This window comes from Atractosteus spatula, chromosome 11 (genome assembly GCF_055471065.1).
Source record: "Atractosteus spatula isolate fAtrSpa1 chromosome 11, fAtrSpa1.hap1, whole genome shotgun sequence".
In the NCBI taxonomy this organism is placed as follows: Eukaryota; Metazoa; Chordata; class Actinopteri; order Semionotiformes; family Lepisosteidae; genus Atractosteus; species Atractosteus spatula.
Window position 1 is genome coordinate 48778599 of NC_142716.1, and position 25036 is coordinate 48803634.

Genomic DNA, 25036 nt, shown 5'->3' on the forward strand with positions numbered 1-25036 from the left:
CCAGAACTGAGCCATATCGCTGTAAATCCACAGAGGAGAGGACTCCAAGATGTTTTTCTGTAATCATCATCGGTATCCTTTTACACTGCTGTGCCAAAGTCTGAGACGTGATGCACTGTTCTGCTCTTGTCACTCAGTTTCTCCTTTACACAGAAACACGGTTCTAATGTACTGCAATCGCAGCCTGTTTTAAGGTGATAGTTCGTCCTGATAGACCTGTGTTTTGTAGTAGAGGAAGCAACCTTTTATTTTTAGTAGTGGAGTGTTAGTGGAGGCTTTGAGTAAATTATTGATGCTTGTAATGTAACTGCTGTTTCTGAGGTGTTTGCCAAGCACTGTAAATACAGCTTGTCTGCACGATATCTCGGCTTGTCTCTTTTGTGCCATTTTGATTATGGGTGCAGAAAGTCAAACATAAATCGAAAGTTGTTTTTGTCTTAAATTATGCTGTTAACTCTCCAGAATATTTAAGGACTTGACAGTTTGTAATTTGTTCTCCACCTGCTGAAAGCTAAAAGCACTTCTGCCAAGGATTAGGAATTTAGAAATTAAATGTGTTCACGGAAGGCGACGGTTTATTGAGTAATCACTCCCCTTTGTGCAAATGCAACAGAGTGTATCGGAAAAGCTGCAAAGACGCAGCTCTCTCCCCGACTAAATAAAACCGTGCAAAGGTATATAAAAGGCTTGAACAGCTAATTAAGTGAGAGTTATCACATTAAATAGATAAGCATCCAGGCCTCTGGGTAGACATGCAGCAAGCAGGTGGCACTGGGCTTAAAACAAAAACTGGGAACTTTAATATTTGAGAGAGTTTTACAAAGGCGATTTCTGAAGATCTGCCAAAGAACCCCTTGTTGTTCGGTATTATTAAGGTGTTTGGATCAAAACCAAAGTAGCAATGCTGCATTATTATGGTGCATTTTAAAAACAGTATAACTTTGTTAAAAAATCTGTTTAGATTTCAGTTTATAAAAGGCTCACTTCCCACTGTCTTTCTTTAGGAACCTCTTAATATTTTTCCCTATGCTGAAGTGAAAGGATGAATTTGCCCTCTCATAAAGAGGCTTCGCACGAGACTGGTTTCACCGGATTAAAAAAAAAAGTAGTTTCTTTGCATTTAATAATTAATCCGTTTGCTTTTAACATGTACTAAAAAATGGGAAACATTTTTTAATATTAATTCCTGTCAACGTACGTGCGTGTCGACATGTTAAATGAAAAGTAAAATACCTCCTGTGTAGGCAGAAAAGGCTAGCTGGAGAGACCTGAGGGTCCCACTCACTGCGTGAATATTGGCCACAGAGCGGCCTTTCAAGACGCCACTTTCAATAAGATTGGAGCATTAATGACCAAACAACACAGCTAGGGCATGTAACAAATGAGTGATGCATCAATATTTGATCAGGTTTTAGAGAAATTCCGTGTAGGTCTCGTAGGTGTTAGAATATAAAGGCCTTAGCGTTTACATCTCATGACTTTTTTTTGAGGTTTTTACTTCATGAAGTGACCTTCTTCTTGGCAAAGGTAATGGAGAGTCTGTGAAGCGTGAGTCTTTCCAAGGGCCTCCGCTGCTTCGATTCAGAAAATGTGCACAGGTCTCGGCTGCAGGTGAGAGCTGCGCTGGGATTATTAACTGAATCCCTGTGTTCGCATTTTGTTGCAGGATCCTGATTTGTACCCATTCTAACAGCGCTGCTGACCTGTACATAAAGGACTATCTTCATCCGCACGTTGAAGCAGGCAATCCGCACGCCAGGCCTCTCAGGTACGGACAGGTGACCCCGCACACTCTCAGAACCGCAGCTTCCTGAAACCACTGTCATTTTGTCCGTAAGGTGGTCATCTCTGGGGAGGGGGGCTGGACTGTGACCCATACAGATGTTTCTGGTACACTGCCTCTGTGCACCGCAAAAACCAGGTGATGCACAGGAAGGTTAAATGTATAGATCTTGTAACTAAATTATAATTTTTTGTGAAGGTTAAATTTTATGCAGGAGCTAGCCGTCTCGGCGCTAAGAGTTCTTCTTGCTCTACTTGAAACTCCCAGCGGTGCTGTCTCCTCAGAATTCAGATAGTGTGTCTTAGGGGAGGAAAAGATATGTGAATCTCTGATTTGTACTGCCTGTTCATTTGTTTTTTACTGTGGGAATCTTGTTAAACCTGTCGAGATTCTGTGGAAAGCGGGATGCCTGTGTCCTGGGGTACTGCTCTGGGGGTGAGGTTCCCTGTGCTGTCTCGGGATCCAGCGAGGAGCTGGAGATGGCCATCTCTCCTGCCGCCAGGCTTGGGTGTGATAGCTGGGGTTGTTTGTGCATCTGTTTTCTGCCCCTGCTAGGGTCTGTAAAAGTAATTAACTGCTTTTCCACTCCAGGGTGGGCTGGGGCTTGACTTCTATAAATTTGTCCCGTGACAGAAAAGCTGTTGTTTTACATTTTTTTTAAATCTCTTTTCCAGTTTTGCCTGGGATAGGATTGGCTCTTGTTCTGTAGTCTGTTGGTGTGCGGTTTGGGGTAAATGAAATGTGACTGGGCTGAGAGTCATTTTGGTAACTTATTGCTCCACCAGTTCATATGGTTTTAATTTTAATTGACTTGGACCCTTGTTGTGAACTTGAAAGAAGTCCCAGACATGGCCGTTTTTAATTGAATGGACTTCAGTTCAGTAAGTGAGGAGGTCTTTGTGGGCGGTGTCACTGCTTTCCGATAAGGCTGAGATGTGTTAATATGCGTGTGTTTTTAGATGTACTGATGTCATGATTTTAAGATAACTATGAACCATTTTACTGTCTCCAGTTATCTGAGCATAATAGCCTATGACTCCAACATTGGTCTATAATTTCTCTCTCGGGATCCCGGATCACAGTATTGTGGCACCGAGCTCTCTCCCTGCCCTGGGGGGGGGTGTGTGTGAAAGCAGTCCATTGCATGAAAGAATAATAAGGAGAGTCACTTAGCTACACGGTTCTGTTCGGGGATCCCAGGGCATTTGAGACGTTTACCGATTTAGTTCTTTCAGTCTCCACGGTGTTCATTTGCCTGGAGCTACTAAATTTGAAATGTTCATGTTCGTAGTTTGGGGCTATCCCCCCTCCCTCGTCTGTGCAGTCTCTTTCCTCTCCGCGGTCACGGTTGACTCTGGGGGCCTCTTAGCTTGTCATTCGTCCGGGGGCATCCCGAATTGCTCAACCTGTAAAGATGCTCGCCCAAGCAAAGGCTGAGCTCTCTCTGGTCACGGGTTCGATCCTGGGTGATGCCACTAGCCAACTGTGACTGGGATTCCTCAGATGCACAGTTGGCCGTGCACTGCCAACAGTAAGGTGGGGAAGGCTGGACAGGACGCTCTCTGCTGCCAGTGTCACAGTGACATGGAGCTGTCGGCGAGTGACATGCCACTCCTCCAATCAGTGCTGAGCCTCCAAAGGTAGGCGGGTCGGAGGAGTCTGTCTAAACTTCCTCATTATCCCCCAGTGTGCAGCTGAGGGGTTCTTGGTTCCACTATTCCAAATCGGATGGGTATAACACATGTAATTTTCATTTGTAAATCCCCTCCAAACGTTTGTCCTCATTTGTGCAACAAGCTTAAGCACACACATTTGGTCAGCTCTTCCACCACTTTGGTCAGCTCTGATTCTGTTGCATGCCTGGAGACGGAGTTGTCCTCATTGCGACATGGCAGGGGGGTCAGAGAACACAGTGAAATATCACCAGTAACTGAGCTGGATATCAGCAGAGGCGCTTGGTCTGGACGCTTTGCTGGACTGATGCGCTGGGGCTCAACAGCCCGTCTCTCTCATCAGTCTTTATTTGCTGTGTGGCTGACGGACAGGCTGGAAGATCGGCTTAAGTGGACAGTCTCGTAACTGGCGAGGTCATTCTGATCAGAGGGCAGGCCGACAGTTTCTTCTCTTCCTTTTAAACGCTCCAGCACTCTGTGCACTTCTCATGTCAAATTGCTGTGTAGGACAGAGCTGACATAGGAAGCAAAGCGTAAATTATGGGAATCTCTGGGTCTTCCGAGAGTCCAGTCTGGCCTCTGAGGTTTGGCAGTTTTTCATCTCGGGGTGCTGGAATAGATTATCATCCATCATCAAGGCACGGAATCGCCTTTTCCCTCCAATAATCCCTTGCCATACTGTTTGTTGCCGCAGGTAAACTTCCACTGCAATATTATCCTGTTTTTTACAGAAATCAATATTGTTACAGAAATGCAATAACATCTGCTTGCTTGAGCCAGTTTCCGTCTTCACTCAGAAATGATCGATCGGTTGTCCTGTGAGTGGGTTAACCTTTTGCCCAGATTGTGTCTTTTGAATTCTCCGGGATGCTCCAGCTTACGAGCTCAGTTTGGACTGGAATGTCTCTGTGATTTCCAAGGCAGAGTTGCATAGTTTTTTTTTCAGTACCGGATCGTTGTCACTTTAGGCTCAGTCGAGTGGCGTCTTTTTCTGCTTTGTTCCCAATTGTTTGCAAATCTTTTAAAGAGCCGAGCAGATGGCTGTTATCATGCAGTGGTGCAGAAAGCGTTGAGGGGGTCGAGTTCATTAACTCGGCATCCCTAGTGTTCATCGGAGCACGTTCCGATGTATTTCATTTGTTTTAAAATATAAATGAATTATATTGGCTGTATTTAAAATATTAGACAGTTAGCTGTCAAAATAGTTTTTGTATATCGTGTTACTACACATACACACTTGAACATTTAAACTCAGATGTTTCGCATCTTATAATGAGAGCTAGGAAATGATAATTGATTACATTCATAAGCTTGCTGATTGCCAGCCCAGCTTCAGGAATTCATCTGAATTTACACCAGACTTTTTTTCTTGTCATTACAGATGTGTGCACAGTTCCCAAGGCAATCGTGCTAAATTAACTGCCCTTAAAATATAGTGTTAGCAAAGAAAGGAAGCTGGAACCTGCAACACCTCTCTGTCAGCAAAAGATATCTGGCTTTCTAATGACTTAAAGGGCATTAAGGGCCTGTAGCTCTGTTCGAAATGGCGGTAACCTTGGTGTCCTGTTCAAGTCCGACCTGAGGCTTGTGCACTCCTGCCTTCCTGAAATTCAGCTGGTACAGCAGTTTCTCCTTCCTGCCCTCTGTGGTGTGGCACCCCGGAAGGGGGATGTGTGTCACCCTGGAAGGGGGCTGCTCTGCACTTTAGTACTCCTTTACGCGTGATCCTCTGGCACGAAAAAACTCTTAAAGAAGCTCTTTAAGAGCAAGTGAGCCCTTGAGTTGCTTAGCCTGTGTCTTTGTGTTTGTTTTTTTGTAGGGTATATTTCCGAAACAGGTGGGTGAAGACCGTGCACCCCGTGGTGCAGCAGTACTGTCTGATCTCCAGCACGCAGTTCACCTTCCAGATGCCGGAGCGCGAGGACATCGAGAAGCACCGCGTGGTGGTGGTCACCCTCAGCACCTCCCAGTACTTGTGTCAGCTGGACCTGGAGCCAGGTGAGAGGGAGCCCTTTGCTGATCGGGGGCTATGCTGATACCGGGGGGGTTCCAGGCACCTTTGGTCCAATTTCTTTTTCAACCTCAATTCAAAGTTAAAATATAAAGCTCTGCCCTGATGTCCTTCGTCACGTGACCTTGTCCAATTTAGAATGTGTGAAATGGGAATATCTTCTGCGCTTTGCTAATTAAACACTTTCATGTTGCTGTTGGGTTGACGTCTGTCAGAGCTGTCCACTTCAGGTCTTGAAGAGCCTCAGCTTCTTTGAGTTTGACTTGATTGATCAATCTGTTGTTTCCCCAGGAGGTGTCGAACACGATTTATAAATCGTGCTCATTAACCATTAAGTTCATATATCATGCATATGAGACTGTGGCTTTCCGGGATCATGATTGGACAACCGTCTTCCATGCAATTTTGACATGTAGGAAAATTGATATCATACTGCTGTATTCCACTGCTCACAGGCCAGTCGTTAATAAATTGCTGTTCTTAGTTTACAGTTTTGAGTGGAGTGTCCTGAAACGTGCTATATAAGTGTGAAGAAAATATTATTATTAATACTATTACAACTACTACTACATTGATGGCTGTGCACAAAGACTTGGCGAATTTGAGATTGTTCCATTGCAAGTTCTCCAGGTTATCCAGTTAATTGAAGATCTGCTGCACCTGAACCAGTTAAACAATTAAGGATTAATACAAAAGTTAAAGGCCTGGTGCAGTCCTGCAGTTGCTTTGATTGGAAGAGTCTTGGGCACCTTATCTGTGCACCAGATTATCTCTGTCTAATTTAAAAGAATGTAACTTATTTGAGATAAGATTTTCCAGATGACAGACACTTTAGTGCTTAACTGTTTAATTTACAATTAAAGCCCTCTTTGAATTGAAATAAGGCAGCTGAGATGAGTACTTAAGTGACTATCCTCCGGAAACATTTGTATTCAGCATCAGCATTGTGATATTTGCCACGGGCTTAATGCTGTTTTAAAAAGACCACTTCTCTCTGATTTTCAGAGGAGTCTAAGGACTGTTCCAGCAGGTCTAATCATAAGGTTGTATCAGTGTTACAAAACATTTGTCACCACCCTGACTTTGCTTATGGGAGCAATAAAGAAAACGAGATGTCTTCAGATGAGATAAGGTATCTGAAATGATACTGGCGTGAGCCATCACACGAATAATAACTTATTAAAAAAACACAGTTTGGTGGAGCAGGCAAATAGCTGGGTTTAAATGTGTCAGTGGAGAGGTTTGCTGTTGCTTGGAAACATGATCTGCCTGTCTAATGCTCTTTACATCATTATCTTCTTTTCATCTCCCCAGCAGTAAGTTTTGCGTTGATGAAGATCTGATTTAAATGAGACATTTGGGAGCTGCTGCTTCCTTTGCGCGGCAGGGTGGAGAGGGGGAGGGCGGGCAGAGGGAGACAGCTCGCAGGCTTTGGTGTTATTGGTGTTAACCCCCCCTGCGCGGCTCTTCCTCTGAGCTCGGGCGGGTGGCGAGGCGTCGTCTTCCTGGTGTCCTCTTTACTTTGCCCCCAGCTGAGGGGGTCGGCTGGGACAGTGGGGACGTGTTAACAGCGTGCGCGAGACACGTCTCCGAGTCTCCGCTAAGTTCCAGTCTCTGTCGTTGGTGGCAAGAGGGTCAAAGTGAGCTGCACCACAAAAGCTGCCGGCTCCCGAAGGGTCTCCAAACGTTTCTCCCGTGCACAGTAAAGCTCCGAGGATGCGTGCGTCCCCCCCGTTGGGGAGTCTTTGTGATGAGAAGCGATAGACACTGCCGCTGTAGGACTCGGGGAGAGAATCAAAAGTGCCATTCTTCTTACTGTGCGTTTCGGCGTGCTGAACACAGGAAAGGATGTAGTAAGATTTTCTCCCATTGATACCACACAGAGTGCACACAAAGTTGTTACGTGTGAAGTGTTCTGCATATGAAAAACATGTCGCAAAGCATGTTTGACAGATTGGTTAAAAAGTGTACAGGGTTCAAACCTAACATGTAGGGAAGAAGAAAACCTCTGATCCCATGTGCCCCTGCCTTTGTCATGTAAGTCCTTTGTGAGAAGCAGTTCAGTTTAGCGGCTGTTGCATAAATTGGGATTAATTACTCGTGCTGAAGATTATTTTTATCATTTTCTTCTTAACCGGCAGTGACCTGCCCATTGTGATAACCCCGCAAAAGCATAGATGCCTGTACCTTTGAAAGAGGTGGTAATTAGTGATGTGGGCCTGAACGCGTCTTTTAATCCTTCATGTCTTAAGGTCTCTTCACTCACATTCTGCTGGACGAGGCTGCCCAGGCCATGGAGTGCGAGACCATCATGCCTTTCGCCTTGGCCAGCAAAGCCACCCGCATCGTCCTGGCGGGAGACCACATGCAGGTAAGCGCGCCCCCTCGCAGCTCTGGCCCCTGCGCGCCACAGGGGCCTGACACTACTCCGGGCCCCCGTGTGTGGGTCTGACAGTGTGCTGAGGAGACTCGAAAGCACGTTTCCCCCTGGCGTTTAACTCCTAGAGCTCTGCCCTCTTCCCCTGCCGTTACCCGACTGAAGGTTAATTACCTGTTTATTCATTCATTTTCACAAGTGTGCGGTTTGCCCACACGGAAAATAAGAACCCAGTGCAGTAACGACACGAGTTCACCTTTTCTTTTGGACCCCTGAGGTTTCGGTTTTGGCCTAAACCTCTTTCCTCTCCAAGTCTGGATGGGTTTCTCCTTTATTAACCACACAGGATGTGCAGTGTGTGTGCCATGGCGATGATTTTGATATTTAAGGGCAGTGCCCTTCCAAATTTCCCTGAGCCGGAGGGCTTGTCTGGTGATGGCGAAGGAACTGTTTAAGGACATGTTGCGTTTGCATGAGAGAGCAGGACTGTTCCAATTAATCCCTAGAGTTGATGTCTTTCTTTTGCACTTCAAAGCAGTTGGGTGATGGCGGGTCATGTAGTGTCTACAGACCCTCAGTGATGACAGTCAGGATTTTCTTGTGGGTTGTATGGCTTTTCTAGAACATATTCCCACAGATTAAAACCTTTCCACAAATTCAAACCTAGTCTTAGCTCTGATCATCTGTGAGGGGGTTTTGTCTGTGTGGAGATGCCTGTGAACATTGCTCTGCTCCTCTTTCGTAGTGTGTGAAGGCTAAAAAAGCAGCTGACAGGTAATCAGCTCTTAAGTAGAGTGCGATATCACTGTGTTTAAATACTCTTCTGCAGTGCAGAATTCTGAGAGTAGGTGATGCATCCATAGCAAATTCCATATCTGTGTTTGCATACATGCATGCACACTCGTAAATTAATACGTGCAGTGACCATACAAATTTTGTATTGTAACTAAAAGATGGTCGAGATCGGTGCAGGCCAATTTTAGGTCAGACGGGTTAAGAAAAAGCATTAGATTTTAAGTGCATCATTCTGCAGTCGCCCTTTATTAGTTCTGAATTTGGTCTTGACTTGTTGAGTTGCTACGCCCTGCAGTGGGGATGCGTGAGGGACCTGCGAGATCACCTGGCTCTATGTGCGCGGCCGGCTCGGTCGCACTGCTCACTTGTCTACACCCTGTTTTTGTGTTCCAGCTCAGCCCCTTCGTCTACAGCGAGTTCGCCAGGGAAAGAAACCTCCACGTTTCGCTGCTGGACCGACTGTACGAGCACTACCCTACAGATTACCCCTGCCGAATATTGCTGTGTGAAAATTATCGCTCCCATGAAGCTATCATCAAGTAGGTGTGAACTTTTTCCACATTGCACTTCTTCAGAGCTAGTGCAAAACTGAAGGGCTGCAGCCAGGAAAAAAAAAAACAATCTCCTTCAGCCTGCACTCGTGGAAATCAAGGTTGATTTTCTCTCAGCGACGAGCTGTGTAAACAGTGAGCCGCAAAGAGTGTGGAGACGAGGCCAGCTGCAGCGCGTAATTACCTCTCCGAATGAGCCCTTGCAGGCTGTGACCGTCTCGTGTGGAAGTCGATTCCTGTTGTCTGTAATTCCCAGCTCTTATCTTATTAGAGGAGTTAGTGAGGAGTCCAGGCCTTTGAGATGGCAAATAAGATGTCTTCCGTTGTTCAAATGCAGCTCGAGATGCCAAAAGGCCAAAGTGGCAGAGTATCCCGATGTTAATGGCTCTCTTTTAACTGATTGGCCCACTTCCTCAGAATGCACAGACATACCTGGGTTGATCACAGTGTCTTGAAAGGCACCAAAATGTGCATTTTCTTCTCTGTGAACTGGTGTGGACTGTCCTTTTAAAGGTTGAAGCGCTCTGCATGTCAGTTTGAAGTCTCAGGTGAAAAATGTCCATTTTTGCGTCGTGATATTCTTTTTAGCTCTGCAGTCACCCATGGGCTTTTCTTACATCCCCTTCATAGTCTGCCAGGCATGATCTTATTCACAAGCAGCCCTGTCCTAGAGAGAAACTAAACCCCTGATTGCCACTCGTTCTGTATAATAACGCTCTGTGTTTTATATGGCACAGTCATCTCCTTGCACTTTACATAGCGGTGAGTCAGGATGCTTCTCTGATCTCCCAGTGCTGAGTCGTGGTGAGCTTTTCCTCAGTGTTAATGCATCCTGCTCAGGAGGTCTGGGTTCAGATCTAACAGTGTGTTCAGTCTAATCGTGAGTCAGAGAAGGGATGGTACATAAGCCCTTTTAAAGTCTGCCTGTCCCTTCTTGCCGTGTTTGCTAGTGTGTGGTAGTCCAGTCTCAACAGCCTTTTCATTGACACCACAGACTAACTCCCTGAAACCCAGGCTGGACTTGTTGATAGCTGCGTATACGTGTAGTTTTTTTTAACTCTTCTGGAATAAGTTCACCGGAGGGACCTTGATTGGTTTGCTGAAGTATCTGGTAGTAATAAATATGAGACTTTCATGATGCATTCTCCTCTGTGGAATGTAGAGCATCTGTTTGTCTTAATTTTTTGCATAAAATCTGCATATCTGTTATGCAGCAACCTGTTTTTTTCCTGCATTTAGATTAAAGCACACGTCCGCAGTCTTATTTCCTACTGGGGTGTAACGGGTGGTAGCTGTTCCCCAAGTAGAAAAAAATCAAAAGATAGGAGTGACGATGGGTGGGTAAGGAGATGGTCCTAAGGTCTTGTTACATTTGCATTTGAGAGAACTTGTTTCTTCCAGTATTTTCTTTTTTTGAAAGCATCACATCTAACGCGGCGCAAACAGTGAGTTAGAGCAGAGCTTGAAAAAGAGCTGTGGATTTTTCAGAAACGGAAGAAATCTTGTGTTATTATATTATTCCTCATCCCCGCCCATAATCAGCAGTACCCCCTGTTTGAGTTTCTGCCAAAGAACCCCCTAAAATAATCTCGGGCAGCGACGTCAGACGCGTGCGTTTTCAGGAAGGACTGGCACCCTGGGCCCAGCCAGCGCTCGGCGTGAGGAGTGTCCCGGTGGACAGGACCCAGTGACCCAGGAGAGAATGAGGAGCCTCCCAGTGAAGCTCCAGTTTAGCTGCAGTCAGGTCAGGTGAGAGGGCAGCAGGGAGAGGCTGAGACTGAAGGTCCTGTTGAGCAGAAGTAGAGGGTGAGAGACCGGCCGTCCTTGTTTGGAACAGTGGACAAGGAAGAAGAAGCTGGCCACACCACTCTGAATCATAGCCTTCCACTCCCAAAATATGCACATGTGCCTACAGACCCCCCCCTCCCAGACAGAGTGTACACAGTGGACTGGGGACACACTGGGCCCGGTTTTGTTTACAAGGATTCTAGTGAACTATTGAAGCAACTCGTTTGATAATCAAGAGTTCTGCAATCTGAAGCTTTGTCCTCGCAGGTGCTTTCATCTGCCTGTACCGCTGGCAGTACTGTACCGCTGAGATCTCTATTCCAGATAGGAGCAGCTGCCAAAGCCGGGTGCAAAGACCCTAACAAAAACCTAGTGAGCCCAGAAGGCTCATTCCTTTAATTTGCCCCTGCAATGGACTTGAGCTGCCTGGTGGATTGGACCATTTGCAGGTGTCCTCACCTGGCCTGGCGTCTCGCCGCAGTGCAGGCAGGTCTTCGCCACATGCTCGTGTCCTCGATGTGGATGTGCTCCTAATTGTCCAAGACCCATGAGCCTTCACCTGGAAACGTCATTATACAGCCTCTACCAGGAGTTCTCGGTCCCCTTCCTGAAGACGACTGTACAGAATGTACAACACCCTTTCTTGGTCTTGTTGTTTTAATGATCAGTCTCTTCAGGCTTGAGGGAAAAAAAGGCTAATTTCATCCAGTTGATTCATAATTACACTCAACTCTTTTTCTACCTCTCTTAACCTGGTTTGAGGTAACCTGACTTAAAGAGCTCTGTTCTTCGAAAATCAGAACTGGTCTGTGTCAAAATCTATTTATTATAAGAAAAATTAAAAGTGGCTTCTCAAAGTGCTTGAAAGTACAACAAAACAAAAGAAAAAAACATAAAAAATTAGCAGTGAATATACAATGAGAGGTGGTAGTCGAAGGGGATACTGAATAAAGTAGGAGGGGCACATGGAACCAGTTAAGTAGAAGTCCTTCTGAAAAGGTTTTAAATCTCCATTTGAAACAGCTCAGGGGCGGTGAGTCCCTGATATCCTTGGGGATAGAGTTCCAGAGCTGTGGGGCGCAGCAGGAGAATCCCTGTCACCCCCAGAGTGTAGATGGGTTTGGGGGACAGACCAAACCAGAATTTGAGGAACAAAGGCTGCGAGGTGGGGAGTAGGGCGATAGTAGCTCAGACAGGTACTGAGCTGCTGAGCCGTGCAGAGCCTTATAGGCGAGCATGTTGACATGAAACCTGACAGGAAGCCAGTGCATGGACTACAGGACAGGAGTCATGTGATCACTTGCACTAGACCTGGTCAGGATCCTGGGCAAACTGTAGTTCGTTCATCGAAGATTTAGATACCTTAGTGAGTAGGGTGTTACAGGAGTCAATTTGGGAAAAGACGAAAGTGTTGACCAGCAACAGTTGGTGACAGCATAGGACGTAGTCTGGCGATGTTTCTGAGGTCGAAGAAAGATGTGTTAACTGTTTCACATGTGGGTCAGACGTCAAGCCTCGATCAAATATCAAATCACCCCCAAATTCTTCAAGTTAGACTGAAGCTTAAGTTGAGGGTTTTGAAATCAGGGGAGGATGTGTGTGTTTTTTTGTGAAGTGATGTTTGGGGGGCTGCGATCTGGCACGGCACCGGAGGGGGCTGTGGGCTCTAAGCGCCGGCTTGTCTTCCTGCCTGCAGCTACACGTCGGAGCTGTTCTACGAGGGGAAGCTGATGGCCAGCGGGAAGCAGCCTGCCCACAAGGACTTCTACCCTCTGACCTTCTTCACCGCCCGCGGGGAGGACGTGCAGGAGAAGAACAGCACCGCTTACTACAACAATGCCGAGGTGCCTCTCCCGGCTCGTCGTCTTCTGTCGCACTCGGGGTCGCGGGGAAGCCGGAGCCTATCCCAGCAAGCGCCGGGTGCAGGGCCGGACGGGACACCAGTCTTTCACAGGACACACACAGACACAGGCTTGCACACGCTCACACCAGTGCCGTTTTTTTTCCAGACGCCAGTTAACCTTTGGACTGTGGGAGGAGGAAACTGGGGCAACCCATGCAGACATGGGGGGGAACATTTCAATTCCCAACAGGCAGCACCCTAGGCATTGAACCCGGGGCACCAGCACTGCGAGGCAGCAGTGCTAATCACCGTACTGCCCTAGCTGAAGTCATTAATTGCTTAATCGAGACGTTTATACACTTTTATTGGGTCTCAAATTGAGCCGTCTTGTATTTAAAGAAGCCAGCATCATGCACCATTGCTACAAGTCTTTTCCTGAAATGCCAGGATCATGCTCCAGGGGCATGAGGTTCAATATATTTAACAGATTTCCCATCTACATAAGCCCCCTGCTCTGTTTTATTGGCGAGTGTTAACGCACTAGGAATCCCTCTGTTGTTTTATTTTGCTCCCAGCGCCTATCTTTAATGCTTCACAAAATGCAAGGTGATTGCCTGCTGTTACACAGAGCTGTGTTAAGATTCAGCAATGGCTTCTCCTAGTTGGAAACCAGATAATCAGATCACTGCCTTCGCTTTAGCCTGCTTGCTTTTTGAGCAGTATTCCTCTAATATGAGGTTACTTGTCAGGAAATGTATTTAATCCCCCCCCCCCCCATGAGGGATGACAATTGCAGGCAAGCCTCTCTGTTCTTTTTTCCCCTTGAATAATCCTGGATTCACACTGGAGAAGAAAGGTCAGCTGCCTTGTCTTGACAGTAGGCATCTACGCTCAGGCTGCAGCTGTTCTGCGTTAGCCTTGCATCGCTAATGCGGAGAAGAAGGTGGTCGAAATATCCCGAGCAGTTGAGAATTCCTCCACTGGAGGGACGAGGAAATTAGAGATTAAATACGTGCTAATAGGGAAGGTGAAATTTCAGACTTCTACCTTGGTCCAGAGAAAGTTGTTCTTAACCTTGACTGCAGTGCTCACCACCTTGGATCTCAAGATTCGTTTTTGCTCCCTTTATCAAAAATGATTGAAGGAGGTCAGGTCTCTATACCTAATATCTAACAGCAGAATGAAAGAGACTGAAATAGATATAGAATATGTTTCGCAGTAAAATTAAAGAGTACTTCAAAAATTAAGGGAAAAAAAGTATCTAAAATGCCGAGGTTTAATGAAACGAAGCGAAGGTACTTTCGCGTGCCTGTGTTTAATGTTTTGCTTTGGGTGATGAAACCTTCTAAGAGAATCTGGCCTGTCTCACACCCCCCAGAAAGGTCATCTCGCATCCCCAGAGGGGGTGTGTGCACCCCAGGTTAAGGAGCACTGGTCCAGATGGTTCATCCCAGCTTTCTTAATGCAATGAAAATAATGTCGGCGGCGGTGATCTTGTCCCAACGTTAGCCTGCTGTGCAGCTCCTCCGTTGAGGAGACTCTGAGTGATTGGACCCGGGGCAGACGAGAGCAGCTGGAGGCACAGGGCCTGGTGATCCCTGCAGCTGAAATGCTACACAGAGTCGGGGAGAAGGGAGAGCCCGTGTGGTTTTTCATTACTGTATCCACACTATCGCTTTATAAAGGTGTACGAACCCCGGGTTACAGAGGTCTACTGCGTTATCAGAGCAGACTCTATTACAGGCGTTATTGACTGAAATGTGAGTTATTACTCGCCCAAGGCTAGATGCACAGTGCGGGTGATGAGGGGGCCAGAAACAAGTTACTGATGACAGGACACCACCAAGAAGTGATAGCAGAGGTTATTAACATCTGTGTCTCTTGCCATGTGTGATCGAAAGGGAGATTTTGAATCGTCTCTCGTTCTCGGCAGCACTGCAGCCTTCCAGAGGGCTCCATCTCTCTTTATTTTTACAGCAGTGTTGGTAGCGATTGCTAGCCTGCTCCCTGCTGGCAAAGAACCCTTAATAAGGAGGGTTTCTTAGCTGGAAACGGACTAATTTACCCCAGGAGATGCGGTTTTGCAAGCAGAAAAATGAGGTGCATATTTAAATGCTTTCGCACTCTCCCAAAGAATTAGCAGCACTCTGCTGGTTTTAATTCCCAGCGTCATTAATATCTTTACTTTGTTCTGCTTCCGTTTTGCTGCTTTTAGGTTGCATGCACAAGATAACGTTCACTCCGTTTATCAGGATTGCTGGTGAAAGGATCAGCCGCACGCAGTGATCAGAACAGCGGGGACCAGAGTCATGCCTGTATTAACAGTGCAGAAATTCTCTGCCCAGAGGGCTCAAGCAATCCTCAGCCAAGAGTCACTTTGGGAGGGACTGATGACCAGTAATGTAATACTCAGCCTTGTGCAGTGACCTCTAATAAGCCAATAAAGCTGTGCCTGTGCCGAATTAGATCACCTCTTGTGTTATTGGACACGTAGCGCGTATAATGTATAATTAAAAAAAAAGAGCCAGATCATTAATAAGGCAAAGATGTTTTCACCATGCGATGCTCTGGTGTACATATTAATATAAGTAGCTCAGGTGGGTAGCTGCATCAGCATACGTAGGCTGCAAAGGGACACCTGAAGAAGGTTCCACAGCCAAAACGATGTTTTCTTTCTTCTCCTATTACATATTAATATAAGTCAATGCTAATGATCATTCATTTTTTTTTAGTTTTATAAAGTCATCATGGCTGTTGCAGTATTTCTGTGTGAAGTTGCAAGGCTTATGGTATTAACATTTCTTTCAATAAAAGCTGCAGTTGAGTAGGACGGTGGCAGGGATGGTGATGTTGCTCAGATAAAATGGTGGTCTGGTAACGTTCCGTCTTAACTCAGGATGTTAATCAGTTTGAATTAAAATCGGCAAGGCTCACTATAAAACACTTGCGAGAGACTTAAATGGATGCCAGCCTGAAAAACAGGCCCAGGAAATTATTACTGGGACTCTGGTCATGGCCTTTACACTGAAGACGCTCGGTGCAGGTGCGGCGTGTGTCCCGGCAAGGTCTCACGCCCCTCTTTCCCCAGGTGTTCGAGATCGTGGAGCGCGTGGAGGAGCTGAGGAGGAAGTGGCCCGTGGCCTGGGGGAAGCTGGACGAGGGGAGCATTGGGGTGGTGTCGCCGTACGCCGACCAGGTGTTCCGCATCCGGGCCGAGCTGCGCAAGAAGAGGATGTCGGAGGTCAGCGTGGAGAGGGTGCTGAACGTGCAGGGTGAGTCTGGAGGGACACTGGAGTGTCCAGGGGGAGGGAGTATGGACAGAGGAGGTCGATGGCAGATCTCTTCCTTATCCTTGACCATCGACCTCTTGTTGCTGTCGCTGTCTCCAGGTAAGCAGTTCCGCGTGCTGTTCCTGAGCACGGTGAGGACGCGCCACACCTGCAAGCACAAGCAGACAGCCATCAAGAGGAAGGAGCAGCTGGTGGAGGACTCCACGGAGGACCTGGACTATGGCTTCCTGTCCAACTACAAGCTGCTCAACACGGCCATCACCAGGGCCCAGTCTCTGGTGGCCGTAGTGGGGGACCCCATCGCCCTGTGCTCCGTGGGGAGGTGCAGGTGAGCCCCTTGATGTGTCGTTACACGCACCCTTTCATGTGCTCGTGGTCCGTCGGCGTTGCTTTTGTGTGCGGAGAGGGACCGAGCTGAAACCAGCCAGTCGATCGGCGAGTCAGACGCCAGTTCTGAGTGCGGCCAGTGGCGGCGGTTCGTAATGGAAGGCTCCTGGCTGGGAGGGCTGTGCCAGTTTAGGAAGCTCACGGGGGGAGATCAGATTGTCTCGTCAGCACTGGGGATCTGTGCTCCCCCGTCCGTGTGCTTTCAGGTTCTGAAGCCAGTCACTCCCTCAGCCTGTAACGATGTTGTCAGTGACATTGAAAGCACCCCCATCCCTCATTATCCCAGTGTCCTGTTGCTCGTCGGCAGGCTGTGATTTTTTTTTTCCCCACACACAACACTTTGCGTTCTGTACGTCGTGTCTGTTAGGTGTGCGTCCAGATCTCGCTTAAGTTCTGTTGAATTTCTCCTGCGGAAGCTGCCGTGTTTGCACTTGTTTCTTGTTACTTTGAATGCGGTAATTGCTGGGGAAGAGCAGTCTTTAGGGAGGCCTGTTGGTGCGCTTTGTGAAACGCGGGAAGAATCAGAGCTACAGGGATGGCTGATGGCCAAGTGATTCCTGAGCTGCTCGTTGTTTCATTTTACACCAAACCTGACACCTAATTCTCCAGCCCAGCAGAAACAATGAATCGTATCTGAGCTGCTGTTCACAGTCCTAATTGCTTAAATGTTATGTATGTTTTCTTTAATTCCCAGTATAGCTGTGGTAGAGCCTGGTTACGTTCTTAAAGGCTTCATGGGTCCATAGGGATGTAGCTTCCCCCCCCCCCCCCCCCCCCCACAAAGGATTTTGAAAAATAAATAACTGGGAATTAATTAGAAAAAGATTTCATACATAAGGTACCTCACACAAAGCAACCATGCCTCGATTTGACAAAAGCAGAGAACTGCTCAAGAGTCGGGGATCGGCCCTCCTGCCATCCTGAAGGATAGCCCAGATTCAAGGGGCAGGCGAAGGAACTGGGAAAACAGATGCACAGTTTAAACTGACACTTGCTCAGTCTCAGGGTTTTTTTCCGGGAGACCCTCCTTGTGAGTCCAGTGCAGTGGCGGGGTGGTGAGGGTGGTGGGAGGTCAGGCGGCGGGAAGGGGACAGTGTGGGCTGCTGGACAGGTTGGGGCAGTGGTGGGCTTCCCGCTGGCGCCCGGAGGATCCGGACCCCGTGGGCGCCATCCTGCTAGTACAAGTTCTGTACGTCACATTTCCCAGCTTTTGGAGTTCTGCTTGAATTCATGTAAAGAGGCAAAACGGATAACTTTGGCTGTGGTTTCTGAATTATTAAGAAGAAATCAAAAAAGGTTCTAATTAGAGGGGTTCGGAAGAAATCTTAGGATGCGAGCTTTATGGTTTTTTTATTGTTTTTTTCAAAGCTGCGCTTTAGTCTTTTATAACCCTCTGAAGTTTTTTTTTTTTTTAATTTGCGCCTCCTTGCAGAAAAATGAAATTAAAATAAAAAAAAGAACAAAAGCCTACCTTGGCCTTACACAGTGGGAGAAGTGATTGTGTGCCAGTGAAGTGTCTGTGATTTTTAACCGGCTCCTTCCCGCTGGGCTGGGCGACGGCTCTGGGCCGGGATGGAGACGGGCATGGGTGCCAGCTCTGTGCGGGACGTTTAAAGGGGCACATTCCCCTCAGGCGCACTCGGCACTGGGGCTGTGCAAGACCATGCTGCCACTCGCCCTTCCGGGAAGGAGATGGGGAATCGGAGGCCTGCTGTGGCCTCAGTGCTGGGGGGGGAGAAAGTGTTTTTGTTAGTTAATGAAAGTGCAAGCTCTTTCCCTGCAGCTCTGTGTAAATCGTAGCTCCCGGTTGTCTTGCAGTTTCAGTCGTGCCACGGCGCATTGCCTTGCTGGGCAGCAGCGTCGCTGGTTCGGCCCCCAGCTGTTACCGACGATGGCTCCGTTGGTCTAGTTTCCGCCTCCCCCCTGTGACGAAGGGGCAAGGGGGGGGTTCGTCTCCCGAGGGGCAGGGCTCGCTCGAAAGAGGAGCGGGCGGTTTCAGATTAACGGGAGATGCAAGACGCTTCATGTCCTCGCAGCTGTACAAAAAAAAAAACGGGTGGGAGCCTAGCTGCGTTTGCAGAGAAGGAGTGACTGCCGCACTGCGTGTGGATGAAAACACGACTTGGTTCTCCTGCCTGGCTCAGAAAAGATCCACTTGCTTAGAGAGCTGATTGAGCCCTATAGTTCGGACATTTCGGGCTCGAGCTTGAGCTGTGCCGGTAGACGGTTGGGCCTGGTGTGTGGTGCCACACAATTGAAGGATCGGCACTAATCGTATGTGGGCTTGAAGTGCTGCTGTAGTCAGCCACTGTTAGACGTGCATATATTATTACAGTACTGTATGAAGCATATTTGAAGGGTTCAGTCCTAATAGGATGCAGGGTGCTTGATAAACTAGTCTCCCATTTGAAAGACGGCATCCTGTCTGCACTGGCACTCTTCAAGCACCCTGCTCTTCCTCCATTAGCAGTCTTGCTGTGGGCAACGTGGTCCTGGCAGCAGCATTTCCTAAGCTGCATGTTGAGCACTAAGCCATAGCCGTGCTTGCTGACCCATGCCGCAGCTCGAAAGGTTACCATAGAAACCGCAGTGCATCAGCCAATGGCGGCTGCAAGACAGTGGTAGCTGAATGTCACAAAGATTGCCAATTAAATCAATCTGTGTAATGCGGGAGGAGGGAGCGTTTGAGCCGGCCTGAGGTGCTGCCGGAAATCAAACCGCTCTTTTTTAGAGATGAGCATCAGGAACGGCAGCGCCCTCGTCTTGCAAACCCCATCCCTGCGAGCTTTTAAAGCTCGTCTCTCCCCTGCCAGCCTGTGTGATCGGCCCTTGTAGGGGGTGTCACACTGCTGCAGCCTGGCAGGGCCGCCTGACCCCCAGCTGTGGGCTGATGGCATTCAGAGTCTCCCCTGGCCGTTCAGCAGTTCATGCCCTTCAGCTGTAAATGGAAGAGAAAAGCATTGTGACTGTTTGAAACCCAGAGACGTTGTGCACTGCTGTTTGCTCAGCAGAAGAGATTGGGTAGAGCCAGGAGCAGGGGTGGGGGGAGGTGTTGTGAAAAGTACAGAATGACATCTCTTTCCCTGTGAAGGGGTGTTTACGAACGCGTGCTCCTCAGCCGGCTCCTGACAAGTGTGGCTCCTGGCTCGAGTGCCGCGCTGGGTAATCGGAAGAGGAGCTGTTTCACGTCTCCCAGCGAAATCCCGTTTTCTTTTTTTCCCTGGTTTCTGCTTTTCTCTTCTCGGGGAGCTTGACGGGAGAGTCTGACTGGCGCTAGGCAAGTTCGGATCTCCCCGCTGAGTGCGTGCTGTTTGAAAAAAACACATTTGTGTTTCTCCTTCCGTTAGGCTGTGTAGGTGCATCAGCTGTTTTCTGAAATGGAAAGTCGTTCTCGGGCCGTGATCTCTAACCCTGGTCCTGGAGGTGCACTGAGTCTGCTGGTTTTTATTCCAGCTGGGCTCTGTCTCTCCAGTGCCGATTGAACTGCTTGCAACAATTTCAACACGGTATGTCTGAACAAGCTTCAGTCAGTTTAAATAAAACTATCAGAAATAACTTAAATTTAAAAGTTTTGTTTCCAGCTTTATAGGGTCTCTACTCAGTTCTCCTCAACAGCAATTGCTTTGCAGGTGTATCCGACTAAACAGCTCTTACTAGTTATGATAAAAAGGTACAGGGGGAAGTGGCCTTGTATCGGGTACAGTGGGAGTGGCATTGCCATAGCCGCCCACAGCGGGGGGGGCCCTGTATCGGGCCCGCCCACAGCGGGGGTGGAGGGGGGGGGTGTAGCCCTGTGCCGGGCCCGCCCACAGCGGGGGGGTGGGTGGCCCTGTGCCGGGTCCGCCCACAGCGGGGGGGGGGGGTGGCCCTGTACCGGGCCCGCCCACAGTGGGGGAGGGGGCTGTATCGAGCACCAGTACAATGAGTGTTTTTTTTCATCCTGCAGGTCCCATTGATTATGTCAGGACATCCTGAATGAAACTGAAACTGATAGCGGGTTAAAACCAGTTATTAAAAAAAAAAAACATTTGACCTTTGAAGAACTGAAAGCATATTTGTAAATATTCCCCAAATATAAAACCGAAATCAATGAACCTGTGCTTAAGATCTCGGTGGGGGCAAAACAAAGTGACAGAGTTTCTCCAGACCAGAGCTGGGGATCGCTGATCTAGGATAACTTCAAGTGGTTTAAAAAACTCAGTTGCTACCTAATGTGAAAATCGTTCTAGTACATAACTGAGCCATTAACCATTTAAGACTAAGAAATCAAACAGACATATAGTTACAGTTTTATATAAATAGTTGTAAATTAAATCTGTCAGCAGTATTTGAAAAATTGCTGTACCCCATTTCTCTTGCATCAAAACATGTGGTTAGACATGACTACTGGCCAGAGTGGGAGGGTTTGAGTTCATTCCACCCTGTGCTCAAGGATGAACGACTGCTGCTGGGTTCCATGATATTTTAAATGATATTTTTGGTTGTTTCAGCGGCTGCGCATTTTGAAGAACTGGTCCTAGATAGGTTGTGGCACTGCTACAAATTTAGCTTTGTTTGTTGCTCCTAAGCCTGTGCCAGATTCTTGTGAGTTTGTCTCCTGTTAATGCAGCCTGGGAGTAATGGCCTTTGTTTTCGTAGCCTTGTCCAGTCAGAAGCGCTCGGCTTGTCTTTGAACGTGCGAGACCTCATCTCCTGCACCCCGAGGTGCACTTCTGAGATGTCGAATTAATTTGCATTCCAGATTTGTCGGGCTGATTTCTTGATACTGCTGGTATACTGAGAAAAGCCCTGTCTTGTTCACTTAAAGAGAAGGAAAACTTTTTAAGTTCCACCTTGCCCGAATGCAACTTCCTGTGGTAACCTAAAACTAGAATCAGGTGAGCTGGATTTCTGACCTTGTGGATTCAGTCTCTAAGAGGAGCAAGATTTAACCCCTTCCAGTCAGTGACACGGGATGAGCACAGAGGATTGTGGTTTTGGGGCTGTCACCTCCTATCTGATTTGGGTGGATGGAGTTTTGGAAATAAGAATATATTGTTGTAGAGATGTATTATTTAGAAGAAAAAAGACATCTTTCTCCAAGTTTGACCCTACAATGTCAGACCGCTTTATAGCAGTGCAATTATGTGTAAAGAGAAACAGTTAAAAATAGCTTTCACATGTCACACTGGACCAATTGCTACACGGCCAATGAGCAATAATAGAAGACGCCATCTGAGTCATGTTATGTTCTTGTTTTACTTTCCCGACTGAATTATTTCAGTCAGATGAATGATATCGTGCTTGTAGGCAGAAAATCCCATTGCTTGACTAATTGTGGCTTTCCTGTATATCAGTTTACGACCATCAACATGTTCTCATTTAATAGAATTGGCAGCTTGTCACTCTGTCAAGGTTTGTACACATTGGCTAAAAAACGAGAGGCTGGGATTTAGTATTTTTAGGAGACTTGGGTTTGAGATGAATGTAAAAAGTTTTCTTAGGCTTTCTTGTATTGTATGTTCAGATATTAGTAGATCATTTCCAAGAACTGCAAATAAGATTTGGTTTTGGAAGAAGGGAGTTTCTTCACAAATCATAGCACAAGATCCTTATTTACAATTTCATCATTCCTTTAAAAAATAGCCTGGAACAAAATCTACAGCATTGACCTCCCTAAAAATGATGCTGCCGTCATATCCTTACACCTTTGGAAAATAACTGTTACTGCATTTTATTCTTCCTGTGACCTTTGCAGACAGAAGCAGGTAACTGTGGACTAGTAGTGTACACTATCTGGCCTTTTTTTTCCCCCCAGAAATCGAGTCTGTCGTTTTCAGGGATGAAGCCAGGTTTACGCCCTGCATTCTGTGTTTATTTTGAAATAATGTGAAGGGAGCAGTAGACCTCCCTTTTCAAGGCTATATATGTACAGTTGCAACTTCATGTGATACCAGCTTAGCAGAACAAATTCATGGCTCTCAGGGCGTAGGGTGTTATCATTATTGACCCTAATTATTTAATTCTTAATTTATCTGGCTGACGCTTTTATCCAAAGCTGTTCCCTTTTGTTGATTTTTTCCCCCCTGGGTTTCAACAGGAGCCATCTGAGTGGAGTGCCTTGCTTGGGCCCCACAGCAGCGCCCGCTCGAGATTCGAACCCGCAGCCATCCAGTTAGCGGTGTCGAACCCCACAAACACGGGCACGTGCGTCGCTGGGAAAACGGCAGGACTGAAGTGCCTGATAAACGGGTTTTTAGCAGTCAAGGTGCACTTCGGGTTTGAGGGTTGCGTTGGAACTGAGGTCTTCCTTAGTTAATTGAACTATGACCCGAGAGAAAGCCGTTTTGGCGGATTAATCCTTCCCGGAGATGGACGAAGCCCCTGTGTCGCGTCCGGCCGCTGAGCTGCTTCCCCACTCTTTCCGCAGGAAGTTCTGGGAGAAGTTCATCACGATCTGCCACGAGAACAGCAGCCTGCACGGCATCACCCTGGAGCAGATCAAGGCCCAGCTGGAGGCGCTGGAGCTGAAGAAGACCTACGTGCTCAACCCTCTCGCGCCCGAGTTCGTTCCCCGCGCGCTGCGGGCCCAGCACCCCACCGGCTCCGGAAAGCAGCAGCAGTCGCCACCTAAGGTAAAAACAAACACCTCCTGTCCGAGCTGGGCCCTCCTACACAGCACCCATCCCCCTGCATCATAACATCCCTACAGCTGCGTTCGACGTGTGCTGTGCGTTTCTGTGTACGCTATGTATGCACGGACGTTTTCAACTGCATCTGCGTCTTTGTGTAGGTACGCACAAAACAAGTGTGTTTACTGTGCGTGCGTGCGTGCGTGCGTGCGTGCGTGCGTGCGTGCGTGCGTGCGTGCGTGCGTGCGTGCCTGCCTGCCTGCCTGCCTGCGTAAAATGAGAGAGAATTTCATTTGTTTTCCATGCACAGTGGCGTAGGCAGGTAAGTGTCCCCCCGAGCGCTTCTTGAAGGTGAAATTAGGTGTGATTGAGTAATTGACACCAGCTCTAAGGATACGCCTGCCACTGTGCGCGTTGATGAAGCGGTCGCCCCAGTGCCGGAGTCTTCCACTCGGCCCCCACACGGAGACTAAGGGGGGGAGGGTAGAAGATGTCGGAGAGCTGGAGCGCTGCGCCGAACGGATGAGTCACACAGGAAGCATCCAGCTGTCCCTCTGAGTTTATTCTCCCGATCGCCTGCCTCTGCAGCCAGCACACGCGAGAGCGCCTGGCAGGACAGCAGGACAGGGGCTGCTCCGAGTCCTCGCTGCTGTGAATTAAAAGAGACGAGAGCGCGAGCACATTCCAGCATTTTACCTGCAGATGCAAGTCTGTGTGGTGTTTTTTTTCCTCCTCCTCCTCCTCCTGCTGTCCTGAGCATTTTAGCTCTGTTGGCTTTGCTTTCCCAAGCGATCTGCGTGGTTACGCAAGAGGGGTTAGCAGCTGTTGTCAAGGATTCAGCTCTCTGATAAACGGGTGCTCCCGGAGATTTTAATGTCACTGCCTGACGTTAATGACTAAAATAAACCCCTGTGCAGAGCTCTGAGAGGTACACCTGCAGTCCCCCTCTGCCTGCCAGCGCCAGCAGCATCCCAGCTGTCCTTCAGCTGAGCGGCTGTGTGCAGTCCTGGGACTACAGTCTGCAGGACAAGGGCTTCAGAGGAAATTGTGTGAGCTAGGGGACTTGTAAGACAGAGAAAACAAGACCGTTAAGAGAAGAACTGCTCTTATTGAGACAAGGTGAGCTTCATAATACTGAACGTCTGAATTGTCACCCTGAAAACCTGTGCTGAATATCGGCCTTTGGCTTCAGCTGTCCAGTGCTGGGTTGGACCCACAGCAGCTTGCTGGGGGAGCAGTGGTGGGGCACTGCTGGCCAGCTGGGAGGGCGTCCTGTTTCTCAGGCTCATCTGCGTGTTGCTGGGGGGCTGGGCGTCGGGCCTCACGGTTCTCCGCTTCCTGCGTTGTGGACGTGTTGCTGCTGAGGTTTCTGTCACTTCTGGAGGTCTTTGCATTTTAAAACGCCTTCTTACACCACCCAGGTGTCAGTGCAGTTTCCTGCACAGGGTGTTTCCTAAACCTGCAATTGCAGCATCATGTGATGTTGGCAACACTGTTTTAACCCCTCTCCCGTGATGCAGGAGGTGCAACGTGGGGTGGAAACTGTATGTGAATTACGGAACAATCCCTAGGCATCCGTGTTTTGATACAAGCACAGTCATGGACCAGAGCACGCACAAACCAATTTAGGCTGTTGTAATAGGCATCAGCAATGATAGACTAATTGCTTTTAATAGGGAGCAAACACCCCTGTCTTGATGTGACTGTAGGCAGAGAATGGCGGTGGCTTGAGAGATGATGCTATTGCCAAAACACATTTGTCCTTTTTAAAATTGGGCATAAATTCTCTCCTTGAGCTGCCTGTTTGTCGTAACAGTGCTCTTGTGTTCGTACCGGCGGCGCTGAGACGGGTCCCCAGGAGTGCTGGCCCCGCGACGTGTCCAGTGCATCTGGAGGTTGATGATGTCATATCAGTCCCGACGCTGAA

The 25036-nt window shown here is 48.0% G+C and overlaps 1 protein-coding gene across 3 annotated transcripts in view; it reads left to right on the top strand.

Annotated features, from left to right (window-relative positions):
* The window catches only part of helz (helicase with zinc finger), a 69372-nt gene that overhangs the window by 20842 nt on the left and 23494 nt on the right, over positions 1–25036 (top strand). For all 3 annotated transcript variants that reach the window (XM_088927031.1, XM_088927033.1, XM_088927032.1), the window contains exons 15-22: positions 1667–1768; positions 5276–5454; positions 7720–7838; positions 9033–9178; positions 12675–12822; positions 15910–16093; positions 16211–16439; positions 22908–23112. In XM_088927031.1, the coding sequence (XP_088783157.1) occupies positions 1667–1768; positions 5276–5454; positions 7720–7838; positions 9033–9178; positions 12675–12822; positions 15910–16093; positions 16211–16439; positions 22908–23112 (1312 nt within the window). The remainder of the gene's footprint in view (positions 1–1666; positions 1769–5275; positions 5455–7719; positions 7839–9032; positions 9179–12674; positions 12823–15909; positions 16094–16210; positions 16440–22907; positions 23113–25036) is intronic.